The 16468-nt window shown below is 40.6% G+C and overlaps 4 protein-coding genes across 8 annotated transcripts in view; all 4 read left to right on the forward strand.

Annotated features, from left to right (window-relative positions):
- LOC146673001 (uncharacterized) overlaps positions 1 to 3193 on the forward strand; it is a 33957-nt gene extending 30764 nt beyond the window's left edge. The window contains exons 17-19 of the mRNA XM_085401361.1: positions 1083 to 1256; positions 2390 to 2436; positions 2611 to 3193. Of these exons, the coding sequence (XP_085257487.1) occupies positions 1083 to 1256; positions 2390 to 2436; positions 2611 to 3176 (787 nt within the window). The 3' untranslated portion in view covers positions 3177 to 3193. The remainder of the gene's footprint in view (positions 1 to 1082; positions 1257 to 2389; positions 2437 to 2610) is intronic.
- The window catches only part of LOC146672998 (protein NLRC3-like), an 85234-nt gene extending 81943 nt beyond the window's left edge, over positions 1 to 3291 (forward strand). The window contains exon 11 of the mRNA XM_085401425.1: positions 3192 to 3291. The gene's annotated coding sequence lies outside the window, so the exon portion shown is untranslated. The remainder of the gene's footprint in view (positions 1 to 3191) is intronic.
- LOC146672997 (protein NLRC3-like) overlaps positions 1 to 5211 on the forward strand; it is a 151130-nt gene extending 145919 nt beyond the window's left edge. Inside the window, exon 11 of one of the 2 annotated variants that reach the window (XM_085401399.1) lies at positions 3234 to 5211. The gene's annotated coding sequence lies outside the window, so the exon portion shown is untranslated. The remainder of the gene's footprint in view (positions 1 to 3233) is intronic. The other variant, XM_085401401.1, reaches the window with a different exon arrangement.
- Positions 1 to 16468, forward strand: part of LOC146673000 (NLR family CARD domain-containing protein 3-like) — a 235930-nt gene that overhangs the window by 30768 nt on the left and 188694 nt on the right. The window lies entirely within an intron of this gene.

Here is a 16468-nt window from a genome sequence, read left to right on the forward strand (position 1 = left end):
TAGCTGGATAACAGGTGATTACGCCAGAGTACCCAAAATCTTTGGACCCAAAAATTATTTGTTTTTTTCTGTTCATTTTTGCCATGCTAGATTATAAATTCAGGAAAAATTTGTCACAAGTGAGTCCACTCAGAAATTCTGAAAGTAGTCTCTGGAGACTTGTTTTTCCAGCGACTGCGAGGCCCCTCCACACAAGTCACATTACCTCTACCAAATGCGATTACTCTATCAGAGCACCAATCAGGATAGTGTTCCCCATATCTTCTTCACAGTTTATCCTACGATCAAATTGGCTTAGAAAAAATCTGAACTTCTTACTCAGTAGCACTAATCTGGTGCCAATCAAGCATCTGAATGTCAGCACCTGGAGTACCAGAAGCTCAAAACAAGAGTCAAAATTTTAAATTATGGGCAGCACTGTGGCACGGTGGTTAGCACTGTTGCCGCACAGCAAGAAGGTCCTGAGTTCAATTCCACCATCAGGCCGGGGTCTTTCTGTGTGGAGTTTGCATGTTCTCCCCGTGTTAAGGTTAATTGGTTAATCCAAATTGCCCATAGGCGTGAATGTGAGAGTGAATGTGAGTGCGAATGGTTGTCTGTCCCTGTGTGTTAGCCCTGCGACAGACTGGCGACCTGTCCTGGGTGTACACCGCCTCTCGCCCTATGGCAGCTGGGCTCCAGCGTCCCCCGCGACCCTGAAAAGGATAAGCAGAAGCGAATGGCTGGATGGATTATGGGCACAACCGACTCTGATGCTCAACCCACAGAAGTATTCTCCTTAGCACTATTTAGTGATTCAAAACTCCCTAGATCCACCAGGAGAAACCATTTCGACCCTGTCCTGAAAAGTAGAACAGTCAAAGTTTATCTCATTCACATCTGCCTCTGATCATCCAACACCCACCTTGTCTGCAGCTTCACCTCCTCAGCTCTCCTGGTCAGGCCTGAAACCTGTCCAATTAAACTCTGGATTCTCTTTATTTGCTCTGCTTAATTCTCCACACTCTGGAATCTCCGCTCAATTCAGTTACTATTCCCATGCTGCTCTAAACCAGTTGTATTGCTATTTTGTGTGTCTGCAGACTGTCAGGATGTCTGATCACAGATCAGGGCTGTGATTCTCTGGCTTCAGCTCTGGAGTCCAACCCCTCCTATCTTAGAGAGCTGGACGTGAGCTACAATCATCCAGGAGACTCAGGAATGAAGCTGCTCTTGGCTGGACTGAAGGATCCAGGCTGGAAACTGGACACTCTCAGGTATGGAGAGAATGTCTGATAGAGGAAGAAGAGCTGAGCCCTCTACTACAAAGCAAGGGCAACATAGAGGAATTTTCTTTTACTGACCTGGTTTCACTCACATTAACATCAGAAATGGGGACAAGCAGTCTCACAAAGCTAGTTATCAAACTGATAAGTAAACCTATGGTTTATATGAAAGGAGTGGCACTACCAGCATCTGACAAAACATGAATAAGTGTACTAGTAGCAGAGCAAAGATTTTACGATACTGACGGACTAGATGCGCCTGCTCCTTGTCATTTCAAAAATTTTCTCTCTGACTTTGTATCCTCTACGAGAGTTTGTGTTGTATTATGTTCACAGCTTATGTTTTTCATTTTCTATTATAGAAGTCTTTTTTTAAATTACTAGTTAAAGAAACAAACAAACAACCATGACAACAACAACAACAAACAAAAAGACAGTCTGGGCCATATGCTACCAGAACTACCAGAACTACACATTTATTTCTTACAATTTAATTCCAAAGAATCATGCTGACAGATCTTTCTTTGTCACAGCAGCTTTATCTTTAACATGCAGAAAAAGAGTTAAATGTTTGACTTCTCTACACTGACAGAAAGGGGAGTTTCAGTGGTTTAGCCTGCTTAAGATCAAAGTGGGCTGTATGTGGCCCACAGTGTAAAATGAGTTTGATAACCCTGGTCTAGATTAACGGATGAATAGAATACATTTTCTGGGATTTCCTTTCCTGCATGAGTGATGATGCATTAAGACATATTTATATGGAACTGAGACTGGTATGAAATAAGATTTTACCTCTTTATATATACACCTATACTGTACCTATGTTATTGATTTAACTTCATAATGTTTTTCAGTGCTTTTTAAATTCAACATCTATCTTACCATCTCACTCAGCAAAAAAAAAAGGAACCATTTAAATATGACAGAAATACTGATTTTATTTATATAAAATTGTATTTAAAATATACAAATATGTTCCCATATTGCCCAGCTTGAAGTGTATTTGTGAAAATGTTGGACTGTTCCTTTATCAGTGTCTAACAGTATGTGTACGAGAGCCATGTAATGTCCATGTGTGCATGCTGAAAGAGACTGTGCTGGTCTGACCCCCCTCCTCCTTTCAGGGTGGAGCCTGCTGGAGTCCGATGGTTGACACCAGGTCTGAGGAAGTGTAAGTGTGTTTTTAATGTGATTCATGAAAACAAAGCAGCACACATTCAACCATCTTCAAACTGTTACATCACTCATTCACATCTCTGATGTCAGGAGTCATCATCAAAGTGTCGATCAATGAACAGATGATGGATCAATAACTGCAGCTGGATTGTGTTTGTTCTCTCATCAGATTCCTGTCAACTCACAATCGACACAAACACAGTGAACAGAGAACTCAAACTGTCTGACGACAACAGGAAGGTGACACGTGCGGAGGAGTATCAGTCATATCCTGATCATCCAGACAGATTTGATTGGTATCAGCTGCTGTGCAGAGATGGTCTGACTGGTCGCTGTTACTGGGAGGTCGAGTGGAGAGGAAATGTTGATATATCAGTGAGTTACAGAAGAATCAGAAGGAAAGGAGAGCTACTAGATATTAATTACTGTTTGTTTGGGTGTAATGATCAGTCCTGGAGTCTGGAATGCTCTGCTGGTGGTCCTCATTGTGTCTGGCACAATAACAAGCAAATTCTTATTCCCATCTCCTCCTCCTCCTCCTCTGTCTCTAACAGAGTAGCAGTGTATGTGGACTTTCCTGCTGGCACTCTGTCCTTCTACAGAGTCTCCTCTGACACTCTGATCCACCTCCACACCTTCAACACCACATTCACTGAACCTCTTTATCCTGGGTTTCGATTAGGGTACAGCTACACTGGTTACCTCTTTTCTGGTTCCTCAGTGTCCCTGTGCTGAGTTGAGTGTAAAGAGTGTCCTCCTGTTAGAGAAACACTCTGACTGTTGAACAGATAGTTCAGTCTGTACATGTCTGTCTCTTTCACTCAGAAACATGTTTTCAGATTCATGAATTCAATCAGTTGATGTTTTAAACTGTTCTAAATGATTCCTTGTAAACTTCTTGCTCTTCAGTCTTTTAAAGATGGAAGCTCCCATTATTCCAGGATCCACATGTTGTTTTTCTGTCTTTTTCCACTCAAAGCTGAATATCAGTATGTTGTGTTTCACTAAAGCTCAGTTCACAACCCTGCATTTTCAACAAGTCTAAGCTCACTATCATGTAATGATTTTTCTTGATTATACTAGGTATGGGTTAATTTGCTTTAAGACATGCTGCTTTACTCAATTTATACACATGTCAACATTTTAACTGAAAGTAGGTCTGAGAGGGTTGATTTTCTGCATGTCAAAGTTGCCCATCAGTGTTGGTCAAGTTACTTGAAAAATGTAATTAGTTACTAATTACTTGTCCAAGAAAGAGAAACAGTCTGACTGTTGAACTGACTGTTGACTGTTAATCACAGAAGAAATTTTCTTAACATTTAAATCTATTTTCTGCATATTCCAGCATATAAAATAAAATAATGTTTTGTTTTTACACTCACTGTTTCAAATAGATGTAAGTAAAACACAGCAAAAAATAAATACGGTGCTGCAGCGGTCATTTCAGTGGGGGGATCCAGGGGTTTCTCTGTGAATATTCCTGTAGCAGCGTGCTAGCGTGCTTGCTCAGATTTGAAGTTTAATTTTTTGCTGTAGAAAGAACAGTGTACAGCAGATGCTAATGTGGAAGCCACCCGTAGGTAATTGTGTTATGAGACTTTGAGATATTTGTAGGCATGTGAAAGCCGAAGGTGTGGTTTAGAAATAAAAATAAAAGACCAACAACATCTGGAGGACATCTGTCAGGTGTGCACCTGTAAAGAGTCGATTCACTCTAATCAGCCGAAGGTGGACTCTTGGTTGTTTGTTAGTCCCAAACGCTGCTGCAAGGCTCTTAACTAAGACAAGAAAAAGAGAGCACATTACACCAGTGTTCATTACACTGGCTTCCAGTACATTTTAGAATTCATTTTAAAAAAATTTAAAATTTAAAATCTTTTAAAGCTTTTAATTGTGATGCCACTGCCTACATTTCTGATCTTTTAGAACCCCACGCTCCCTCTTGCAGCCTGAGATCATCTAATCAAAGGCTGTTGGTAATCCCATGAACTCGTTTTAAGACCAGAGGACATAGATCTTTTAGAGCGGTGGCCCCCAGGTTGTGGAATGCTCTCCCTCCATCATTACGTTGCCTGGATTGTATTTATTCTTTTAAAAAGCAGCTTAAGACTCATTTATTTAGATTGGCTTTTAATTAGATTTGTGCTGTATGTTTGATTATTAATGTATTTTATGCATTTCTGTTTTTATATTACTGTGAAGCACTTTGTGGTTTTTATCCTGTGAAAAGTGCTATATAAATAAATTGATTTGATTTGATCTTTAGAAAGCGACTTCTGTTTGAATGGTCATGTCGCATTAAATCTGTCTTCTACGTCACTGACACAAGACAGACGCCAATTATCAGCGCCGGAGAAGCGCCCGATAAGACATCGCGAACGCTTCCTGGCCATCGAGTGAAACTGTTTGGAAGACAACGTTGGAGAAACGTGAACATTTTATTTGTACTGTATAATCTACAGATTCTGACAGAAATCTGCAGCTATCCTTTGAAGCACCACTCCTCTCTAAATCAGCAATAAGGATCATTATTAGGCCATATGTAAATAACAAAATAACTTTATAACTTAAAGCAAAATTGGGAAACGTAAAGTCTGAAACAAGTCTTTATATTTACGGCCATCAGTCAAACAATACTGTTTGGTCTGGGTCTAAACAGAGCGCGTTGTGTGTCGCGTCTTCTTTTGCGCATGCGGGCTGCTTTGAGGGTTCACACTAGAGCACGTTTGCTGTCACATTTTATTTGTAGTGTGAACAAGCAGACAAAAAAATCAGATTTGACTGAAAAATCTGTATTGAGCATTAAGACCTGCAGTGTAAATGTAGCCTTAGTGGCTTGATTCTATTCGTGACACGCAAAATTTCTGATTAAATGACTGATATAAATACAAAAAATAACAGGGAAAACTTGGAATCAGGGTTTGAAATGCCTTTGTGTAACCTGCTCTAACTCTTATATTTGTACATAATACATTATCATGGGGTCACAAGACAGCAAATTACTGGGAGGGTGAAAGTGGGTCATTAAATATTAAAACAGAACATAACTTGCCAAGAAAAGTAAGGAAAGAAATGTAATTATCACAGAAACAAATCCTCATTAAAAATAATTACACCAAATAAATGCCTGTTTGCACCCTTACCTTCATACAAAGTCCCAGTGGATATGAATCAGAAATGGCATACAGATATGGGATGGCTTTAGGCTGAGATAGAAGGCAGCATTTTAAAGTGATACCGAAAATTATTCTAACCATCATTTTTGCAGAAATAAATACTGGAGAGACACAAAAGTTAAATTGCAGAGAGGGGAAAACAGTTATATTTTGACAAGAAACTGAATGCATCAAAGCCATAATAGCTAAAAGAGACCTGATGGAAAAAATTAAATGAGGAAAAGCATTTTAAAGAAATTCATACATTTTCAAGAAATATACAGCTCTAGAGAGACAGGGGGTATTGTAATCTGGTTTTGATTAGTTAGTTAGTTTAATTAGTTTTGATTACTTCCTTAATTCGGGTAGTCTTTGGTTTGTTTATATTTACTCATTTAAGATATCTGTACCCTTTTTATTGGTGTATTCTAAGTTAAGGGCCAGAAGGAAAGAGAAAATAAAGGTAAAAACACAAAAGAAAGAACTCTAAAGAGTTCTCTTTCACACAATCGCAATCACTCAGACAGATGCACATAGAAGTGGCCACATGCCTATGTACTCATGCAGACTGCTGTTTATGTACATGTATTATTGTCTTGTTTCTATTTCTAATGATAGTTCATTTTTGACAAGGGATGCCAGGAGTGAACAAATGTTAAGTAAAGCACGAAAAAAATGTATGCAAATTAATACAATTTTATATGTTGAAATCCTCTTTGTGGATAAAGTCATGGAATCATTTTGTCAGAGATCAAACTTGTAAACAGGTCAAAATTTGACCAGAACACAACATGAGGGTGAAAAAGAATCAAAATGTTTGACACAATACAAACACATTTGACAGAGTGAATACTTCATGCGTAAAGAAGTGGATATCCAAGAGTAGTCACGGTATAAAATATTAAAAACATTGAGCATCATGAAGTGTTTTTAAATCAGATTTTTTTTCTCTTAATTATTCAAGGTCATGCTCCAAGAAACAGTTTTAACAAACTAAGTTTCTAAATTAAATAATGTTATCTCAATTGGAGTTTTTGAAAAAGCTCTTATTTTGGAGGGAGCTGACATTTAATAATCACATATGAGTGTGGACACAGTATCTGAGCAGTGATAGGAATACATTTACAGAGCTATAAATTCCTCAAATGATTCAGCAGCAGCAGAAATGTTCAGCTTGAACAAGCCTGCTTGTTATACCAGTCTATCAATAATTCTGATCAACACATGTTTTGGAGAAATTCCCGTAAAAACCAGGGAAGAAAAACGTTGAGTCTGTTAAAGACAGTGAGCTGTGTTTTCGTAGTAAAGGGTCCAGTGCGTTCTCAGTGCTGCTGTTTATTTCTAAGGTGACGGCTGTTACGTCCCCTGGCTAGCCTAGGGGATAGGAGGGACTAACATAAAGTTAAAATAGTGAATGAGGAGTCAAGATGTCAGTTTTTAAAGGTGTATTTCTTGCTAGTTTTAAAGCTCAGAATTAAGCATTCTGGCACTCTGGTAGCTGGCATCAGAGTTTGGGCCCATCTTCATCTAAACCCAGCCTCAGTCCTGAAGAAGAGCTTAACAAGAGAGATTCTGGAGACGAAATTTGTTCTGATGAAGATGCAGCAGACTTATCTGCAAGACCACAGAGAGAATCAGTTCTAGAATTAAAAGATTTGAGCATATTGAGATGGCACAAGCGTAATCTATGCTTCCTGTCTGGTGTTTTAATCACATAGTCAGTGTCATTTACCCTCTTATCCACCAGGTATGGTCCACAGAAACGGGCAAACAATGCTAGCAGTTGGCAGAAGAATCAAATCTTTGTCACCTGGATTGAACGATCGAGGAACAGCTTTCTTATTTCTTAACTCTTCATTTTCTCCTGAGCAGAGGAGAGGGCTTCTGCTGCTGCTAACCAGGCCTTATGGAACCGCTCGCTTAAATGTGAAACATAATCCAGAACATTAGTTTCACTACATTGTCTGTTGACAGGAACTGGTCTTTAAGCAACTTCAAAGGTCCCCGAACACAATGACCAAACACTAGTTCATTTGAGCTAAACCCAAATGATTCTTGCTTAGCTTCACGAATAGCAAACACCACCAATGGTACTCCGTCACCCCACTCTTTTCCAGTATCTAAGTAGTATTTCTGCAACATTGCCTTGAATGTCTGGTGCCAGTGCTCTAATGCTCCTTGAGACTCAGGATGGTATGCACTTGACACAGCATGCTTAATCCCAAGAGTCTGCATGACCTGTTTGAAAAGTTTAGACAGAAAGTTGGTACCTTGGTCTGTCTGAACTACTTTTGGCAAACCAAAAGTGGTGAAAAACTTTTTAACACTTTAATCACCAGAAGTGCAAATATTCTTCTGAGTGGAACAGCTTCTAGAAAACAAATCGAAGTGCACATTGCAGTCAGCAAAATCCGATTACCATTCTTTGTCTTGAGCAATGGACCAACACAGTCCACAACGACATGCTCAAAAGGTTCACCAAGTGCTGCTATAGGATGGAGAGTGGCTTTAGGAACAATCTGGTTTGGCTTCCATGCAATCTGACATGCTTTACAAGTATGACAAAACTTCACCACATCAGCCTTTAATGGCCAAAAGAAATGGTTGAGTATCTTATGGTACATTTTTGTAACTCCCAAATGACCGGACAGGGGGTGCTCATGTGCAAGGGACACTACATAGTGACAATAGCCAAGAGCCATAACAATCAAAGTAGTCCTCAGTCACAGTCATCAGATCACTGTCCCTCTACATCTGATTGAAATATTTGGTGTGCAGTCCATTTGCGCATTCTCCAAAAAAAATAAGCCTTATCTCATGTTTCAGAAAGAGAAGCAAAGCATTGATTCAATGAGGGATCAGCTTTCTGAGCAGCAATAAGGCTTCCACGTGTGACTGGCAAGTCCAACAGAGAGATGGAGATCCTTCCACTTCTCAGTAGTATCCTTTGAGTTGCCTTTAAGTTCAGTCAGGGTTTGCAAGTCATCTGCAGCCAAAGTCTGAGCCAACAAGGAATCTGCCAGATCAATCTCTGCAGCTCTACGCTGTGTTTGAGCCCTGGTGAGAACACAAGTAGGAAAAATAGATGGAAAACATGTTGCTAGGTCATTGTTTTTCCAAGTTTGATTTTGGATCATCCGTTACTTCAGGAACAGGTCGCACCTTTCCACCGGTAATATCATTTGCCATAATAAACTGCACCCCTTTTATCGGAAGGGAGGGACGTACTGCCACAGAGAAGATGCCACTAATCAAATTTGACTTGATGTGTACATAATGCAAAGGAGCTTCAACATAACCCATTTCAACTCCCTGGATCAAAATACTACCATGAAAGGAGGAACGGTCACCCACTGATAATACATTAGATAAGATCACACATTGGGACCCTCCCGTATCTCTCAGTATTTTAATGGGGTTTTCATCCTCAGGCTTTCCAGTCAATGACACAGTGCCATCGAAGTGGAAGGGTTAAAAGCAGGGATGAAACCCCTCGCTTTGATCCCCTTTATCAGCATGAGTAGTTTTAATTAAAGACAAAACACAAGAAATGATTTCACAAGGGAAAAAATAGTATCCTACTGGGGGATGTAACACGGCTGCACATTAGAGCTGTGAAACTTTAAACTGGATCCACTGAATGGGTAAAGCTTACCGTCCCACAGCCTGAAAAGGACACGTGGAAATCGCTGCAGTTCGTGGCAGATCAAAGTGAAACAAATGTGATTGGTTAAACAGATATTCTTGGTGTGTGTTCTGTGTTTCCAGCAGTGTGAAAGAAACTCAGCAGCAGATTAGAACAAGGTAGAACAACATTTCTACATTTCTATTGAAAGTAGAAACTAGAGAGTACTGTGGCCTCTCTCTGCTGATATGTGTCAGACAGCCTGCAGTCTGTTTCTGTCTCATCTATATGACAGTAATCCTGCCTATAAGATCACATTAATTTCACCACACTTTAGATCTGGCTGTGTTAAGTGAATGGAGAGCCTTTATTGGTCTTCACAGTCCACAGCTGAAATAATAATGACATGTTGGCTGTTTTCTTTTATACATGCACTTGCTTGGAATAAATAGAAGCCACATTATTATGTCTCGGATGCTGCCAACGCCGCCCCTTTTTAATCACATGTCATGCCATGGTCACATGTGCTCTTCTCAGGCATGTATTGCTGAATTTATTTACTGATTTTTGGAAGGCACATGCAAATATCAGTACTCACGGCTCCTGAGAGTTCAAAGAGACAGGTGGGAGGAAAAGGGTCAAGGCCACCAGTAGAGTGCGGCAAACACAGTCCTCCGGGTCACAGAAAATTCACAGCTCACACTCGCAGAAAGGACCACACAAGCTTTGCCTTTACCACACCAGCAAGACGTCCATCTGCTCCTCCTGAATTAAATAAACCAGCTGAATACTAACAAATTTGTCATTTCATGCCGTCTCAGCAATAGCTAGCATTAGCTGAATACATCCATACAGAGCAGAGCTAAGCAGAAACAACGCTAGGCTAAATATGGGATCAACAAGAAAAGATTTTTAGAATATCAACAAATTAAATCCATAGTAAAAAAGAAATTTAAACCGGGTCAAGTTGAACTACAAACACCACCAAGTGTGGTTCAACTTCTTACTCTTAAAACCCCCAAATTACTATCCAAAATATACAGAATGCTTTCTAAAACAGACGAATCAATATCACTTCCTATTGCAAAATGGGAAGCGGATTTATCAGTTAACTTAGACCTAAACTTCTGGTCTCAGATTTGCTTAAAAACCTTTCATCTAATCAGAAATCCCAGTCTTCAATTAATTAAATACAAAATACTACATAGAGTGCACTATACAGGTCATCGGATGTTCAAGATGGGCTTTACGTCTACCAACAACTGCTCACACTGCCAAACCAATTCACCGGACAATTATATCCACGCTCTTTGGTTCTGTCCACCAGTTCTGAAGTTTTGGCGCGAGATATGTGAAGACTTATCAAAGTGTCTGAAATGTAACATTCCAACTTCCTCAGTCTGCTGCTGTTTCTTTTGTGGCAGAAAATCCATTCTGTGTTTCCTTCAAAGCATCATTTCCACTTCAAAAGTGTGAAAATGTGTCAGATGAAGTTCCCTCTTTACAAAGTGATGATGAAACTGTGGCCACAGCAAGAATTTATAAGAGTAGTGACTGAACTGTGATCCAAACTGGGCAATGCTTTAATTTGAGAAGCATTCAAATCCACATGTGCATCATCCAGGAGCACAGCAGCAGCAGCACAGGAAGCAAAGCTGCCTTTGAATCATAGACATAAATGTTTTGTTTTCATTTAGCAGCAGGTTAAAGTGACATGTCACTAACACTGGGGGAAACTCTTTGACTCCAGCCTGAAAGACTCTGCTGCCATTCAGAAGGCAAATGAGGAGCTAGGAGCGTGGTTCACTAAGGTGGACAAGTCCAGCCTGCCTGGAAGATTTAAAGCCTGGATCTACCAGCATTCCATCCTGCCCCGAAACCTGTGGCCTCTGCTTGTCTATACAGTTCCAATAACTACCTTGGAATCCCTTGAAAGGAAGATTAGTGGCTTTCTTCGTAAGTAGCTGGGACTTCCCTGCAGCCTCACCAGCGCCGCCTTGTATGGTGCAAGCAACAGCTTGCAGTTACCCTTCAGTGGTCTCACAGATGAGTTCAAGGTGGCTCGCACACGAGAAGCCCTACAGAATCAGAATCAAAATCAGAATACTTTATTAATCCCGAAGGAAATTAGGGTTACAGCAGGCAGCACCCTAATGGCGCATGCACACTTACAGAGGAACCTTCTGACCAAACTTACACAAACAACACATTGGGCAGACATATCAGAGAGGTAGGCTGATAGGAAAAAAAACAACAACAAAAATACATGACATGAGGTGAGAGGAGGAGAAAAAAAACTCCACTCACACTGAGCTCCTAATGGGAGAACAATTTAATAACAGAAAAAAAAAACAGTACAGGGATTCTAAAGACTGCAAGGTGGCATCAGCAGGTATTGAGGTAAGGACAGGAAGAAAGTGGAAGGCCGAGAAGGCAGTTGAGGTGGCAGAGTCACGCCTAAGGCAGAAAACATTGGTGGGGGTCTTAGCAACAGGGGGAGCAGGTTTCCTCCCCAACTTCTTTGCAATAAAACACTGCAGCATTCATTTGATGCTGCTGCTTTGTATTGATGAGGATTTTACATTGAAATCAAAATAAAGCCCCCGTACCTACTACCAGTGAATCCAGATAAAATGATGCCGAAGAGGTCACCGAGAGCTGAGGAAGTCGAGGACATTAAAAAGTCTCTTGACTTCTTAATGGAGGAAATTTCCACTATCGGTTGCAGCAGAAAAGTATCCTTGAAATTGTGGAGGAGGTAAAGCCCCTCCATATCCAAACTGCAGAAAAAGATAAAAAGATTGCATACCTGGAAAGTAGGGTTGCTAACCTGGAACAATACTCCAGGATAAATGACGTTATCATCAATGGGCTCCATATTGAACTCCGGTCATACGCTCAGGCGGTGACCGCTGACAGCAATGAGGGACCTGGAGAGCATGACGTTAAAGTTCTGACTATTAAAGACATGGTGGATCTTGAAAAATATCAGTGAGCAACATGATCTGGACTACAAACAAGGTAACAAACAACCACACACTCACTTATGACACACACAGGAAGGAAGAACTGAAACATCTGGAAGAAATAGCTGCATCAGTCAGACAGTTGCAGAATATGATCAATTGGAACTGAAAACATTTAACTATATGGATCATAATACACAGGACTTGGAATATGAAATAGATCTTGACAACAACTTCTTCTCATCTATCAATAACTAGATTGTTATGAATTCACAGTCTCTGCAAAACAGAGGTGGTGAAGGAGATGCCTTGTGTGTGGTCAAATCCATGAAATTTAATGTGGTGGATAATTCAGTAAAAAGGACTAGATGCTACAGAAAACAAAAATGTACCATGTCAACCAATTACTGTTGTGTAGTTGTTTTGTTTTGTGCGTCAGTGAGGGCACTAATGAATGTCACAGAGGCACATTTGCAACGTAAACACTGTCACTAAGTAGAAAACCAGCGGAGTGATACACCACCTGTTGTCAGGCCTGCAGGTTTATCCCTGTGCTGTTCTCCTCTGTCTTTTGGTGTACAAACTTTTTTTTTTTTTTACTGGCACACATCATTTGTGGGGCATCTCATTGCAACACCTGATTGTTCTCTTATTTTAGTTTTAGTAATATTTTTAAGTGGTTGTAAAAAATGGAAAGAAACGGCAGGTGTATCATTTATACACAGTTTATTAAGTTCAGTTTCACCTGAACATCAGCGAAGAAGCTGCTCTGACTCCATCACAGCTGTTGGAATGAGTGAAACAAAAAAGAAGGTTCAGAGGTTCACAGTTCAAGTCCACTGAGGACGACTGAGTGACAACGCCTCAGGTGACCTTTGTGTGCTAGTTTCACTCAAATCTGACTAATACTGTGGGCGGGGTCACTGCTGTGGGCGGGCTGAACCTTCCTGTAGTTATTAGTGATGTGTCGGTTGCGAACGAAACGGCTCTTAGAGCCGGATCTTTGACGTGAATGATGCGAGCCGGCTCCTTATCGCGAACTGTGGGGTTTTTTTTCTTTCTCTCGCCCTCTTGCACTTTTTTTCCGCTTCACTCCGCATACGAGCCTTGTGCTTTGCGCTGGGAAGAGGGGGGAGGGGCGGTAGTTACACGCAATAGCACAGGAACAGAGCAGGAGGGAGAGAGAAAGAGAGCCAGGGACAACAACGTCACATTAGAAAGCTATAGTAATCATCCACAACTATTTTCAGTTGTGGATGATAAAGGATTGAGAAAGTTTATTAATCCAGGCCTATATGACAGAGATTATGCATGCTGTTTTTGTTTTCATATTTTAATTTATATTTAATTGTGTTGTTTTGTGTTTGTTTAAAAGGAAAAAGCTGAAAATTTAAATAGTTAAAAGTTGAAACGTGAATAGTTGGTTTTTGTATTATATGATTTATTTATTACATTTTATGTGGAGGGTATAAATAAAAGTATATTTACGGTGGCCCCTAGAGACAAAGCACGTACAAACCCCGAAGCACGTAAAAACTCCAAAACACGTAAAAACTCCATAACACGTAAATACTCCAAAACACGTAAAAACTCAGATGCACGTACAAACTCCGAAGCACGTACAAACTCCAAAACACGTACAAAAGACAACAGAAGTGGTCCAGAATACTAGGGGGCAGTGTTGAGCTTTTGTTACCTAGTGGCTACACAAGCCAGGAAGTACCAACAACCGGATTTGGTGTGTGGTAGTAACAGGTAAATGAACATTTGTTTTTTAAATTATTTGAATATATATGAGTGCTTGTGTATAAATACACAAACAATACACATATGCTTTCAATTGTGTAATTTAAGTGATCTAGGTAGTTCTGTTTTGGAAGTTCAGTTAATGCTAGAAATGTGTTTTTGGAGTTTGTACGTGCTTTTTGGAGTTTGTATGTGCTTTTTGGAGTTTGTACGTGCCACCGCATATATTTATATATAAACATATATAAATAAAACCACTTTTCTTTTTTTTTACATTAGTAATTCCTTTTGGGCATAATTTTATATTTTTGTTAATAATAAATTAATTAAAGCAACAAAACAACCTGAAGAGCCGGTTGGGAGCCGGTTGGGAGCCGAAAGAGCCGGCTCTTTTTATAGGGAGTGCAGAATTATTAGGCAAGTTGTATTTTTGAGGAATAATTTTATTATTGAACAACAACCATGTTCTCAATGAACCCAAAAAACTCATTAATATCAAAGCTGAATGTTTTTGGAAGTAGTTTTTAGTTTGTTTTTGTTTTAGCTATTTTAGGGGGATATCTGTGTGTGCAGGTGACTATTACTGTGCATAATTATTAGGCAACTTAACAAAAAACAAATATACACCCATTTCAATTATTTATTTTTACCAGTGACACCAATATAACATCTCCACATTCACAAATATACATTTCTGACATTCAAAAACAAGACAAAAACAAATCAGCGACCAATATAGCCACCTTTCTTTGCAAGGACACTCAAAAGCCTGCCATCCATGGATTCTGTCAGTGTTTTGATCTGTTCACCATCAACATTGCGTGCAGCAGCAACCACAGCCTCCCAGACACTGTTCAGAGAGGTGTACTGTTTTCCCTCCTTGTAAATCTCACATTTGATGATGGACCACAGGTTCTCAATGGGGTTCAGATCAGGTGAACAAGGAGGCCATGTCATTAGTTTTTCTTCTTTTATACCCTTTCTTGCCAGCCACGCTGTGGAGTACTTGGACGCGTGTGATGGAGCATTGTCCTGCATGAAAATCATGTTTTTCTTGAAGGATGCAGACTTTTTCCTATACCACTGCTTGAAGAAGGTGTCTTCCAGAAACTGGCAGTAGGACTGGGAGTTGAGCTTGACTCCATCCTCAACCCGAAAAGGCCCCACAAGCTCATCTTTGATGATACCAGCCCAAACCAGTACTCCACCTCCACCTTGCTGGCGTCTGAGTGGGACTGGAGCTCTCTGCCCTTTACCAATCCAGCCACGGGCCCATCCATCTGGCCCATCAAGACTCACTCTCATTTCATCAGTCCATAAAACCTTAGAAAAATCAGTCTTGAGATATTTCTTGGCCCAGTCTTGACGTTTCAGCTTGTGTGTCTTGTTCAGTGGTGGTCGTCTTTCAGCCTTTCTTACCTTGGCCATGTCTCTGAGTATTGCACACCTTGTGCTTTTGGGCACTCCAGTGATGTTGCAGCTCTGAAATATGGCCAAACTGGTGGCAAGTGGCATCTTGGCAGCTGCACGCTTGACTTTTCTCAGTTCATGGGCAGTTATTTTGCGCCTTGGTTTTTCCACACGCTTCTTGCGACCCTGTTGACTATTTTGAATGAAACGCTTGATTGTTCGATGATCACGCTTCAGAAGCTTTGCAATTTTGAGACTGCTGCATCCCTCTGCAAGATATCTCACTATTTTTGACTTTTCTGAGCCTGTCAAGTCCTTCTTTTGACCCATTTTGCCAAAGGAAAGGACGTTGCCTAATAATTATGCACACCTGATATAGGGTGTTGATGTCATTAGACCACACCCCTTCTCATTACAGAGATGCACATCACCTAATATGCTTAATTGGTAGTAGGCTTTCGAGCCTATACAGCTTGGAGTAAGACAACATGCATGAAGAGGATGATGTGGACAAAATACTCATTTGCCTAATAATTCTGCACTCCCTGTAGTGAGCCAAGCCGAAAGAGCCAGTTCTCTAAAAAGAGCCGGAAATCCCATCACTAGTAGAGACGAGCTGTGTTTACATGTGCATGGAACTCTAGCGTCATTAACCAGGCTAGCTGTTAGCTTATAGCTCACGCTAGCTAACCAGCGAGCAGTTAAAAGGACAGCCAAAGCTGCACAAAACACCCACAAACTTATCTCACTACAACGTAGCGCCGAAAATATGACTCGCAGCTCGAGCGCGATACAGGTGCTGTAACATAAGACTGACATCCAGCTAACCACAGCTAAAAAGATATTTGGAAAAAACGTACCGTTTCCTCAGGTTACACGAGCTTTTGTTTTGGCTCACACTGAAGACACCAACACTGAAGACATAGCCATTCTTTTGTACTGCTTTTAAGTGAAACATCCTTCGGTCCTCGTCGGTGTGTCACCGAGGTTGTGGGCGGGTGGGTGCACGGGGGCTCAGCCCTGGCGCAGGGGGCCTCTTGTGCATCGACCTAACTGGGACGCTCTTCAACTGGCAGGGAGGTTGTTCCATCCTTGCAGGAGTCCACTCTGCAGGTGGGGAAGAGA

Source organism: Rhamphochromis longiceps, linkage group LG3 (assembly GCF_057381845.1).
Source record: "Rhamphochromis longiceps isolate RC_006_pf linkage group LG3, R_longiceps_female_GT1.1, whole genome shotgun sequence".
NCBI classification, from domain to species: Eukaryota; Metazoa; Chordata; class Actinopteri; order Cichliformes; family Cichlidae; genus Rhamphochromis; species Rhamphochromis longiceps.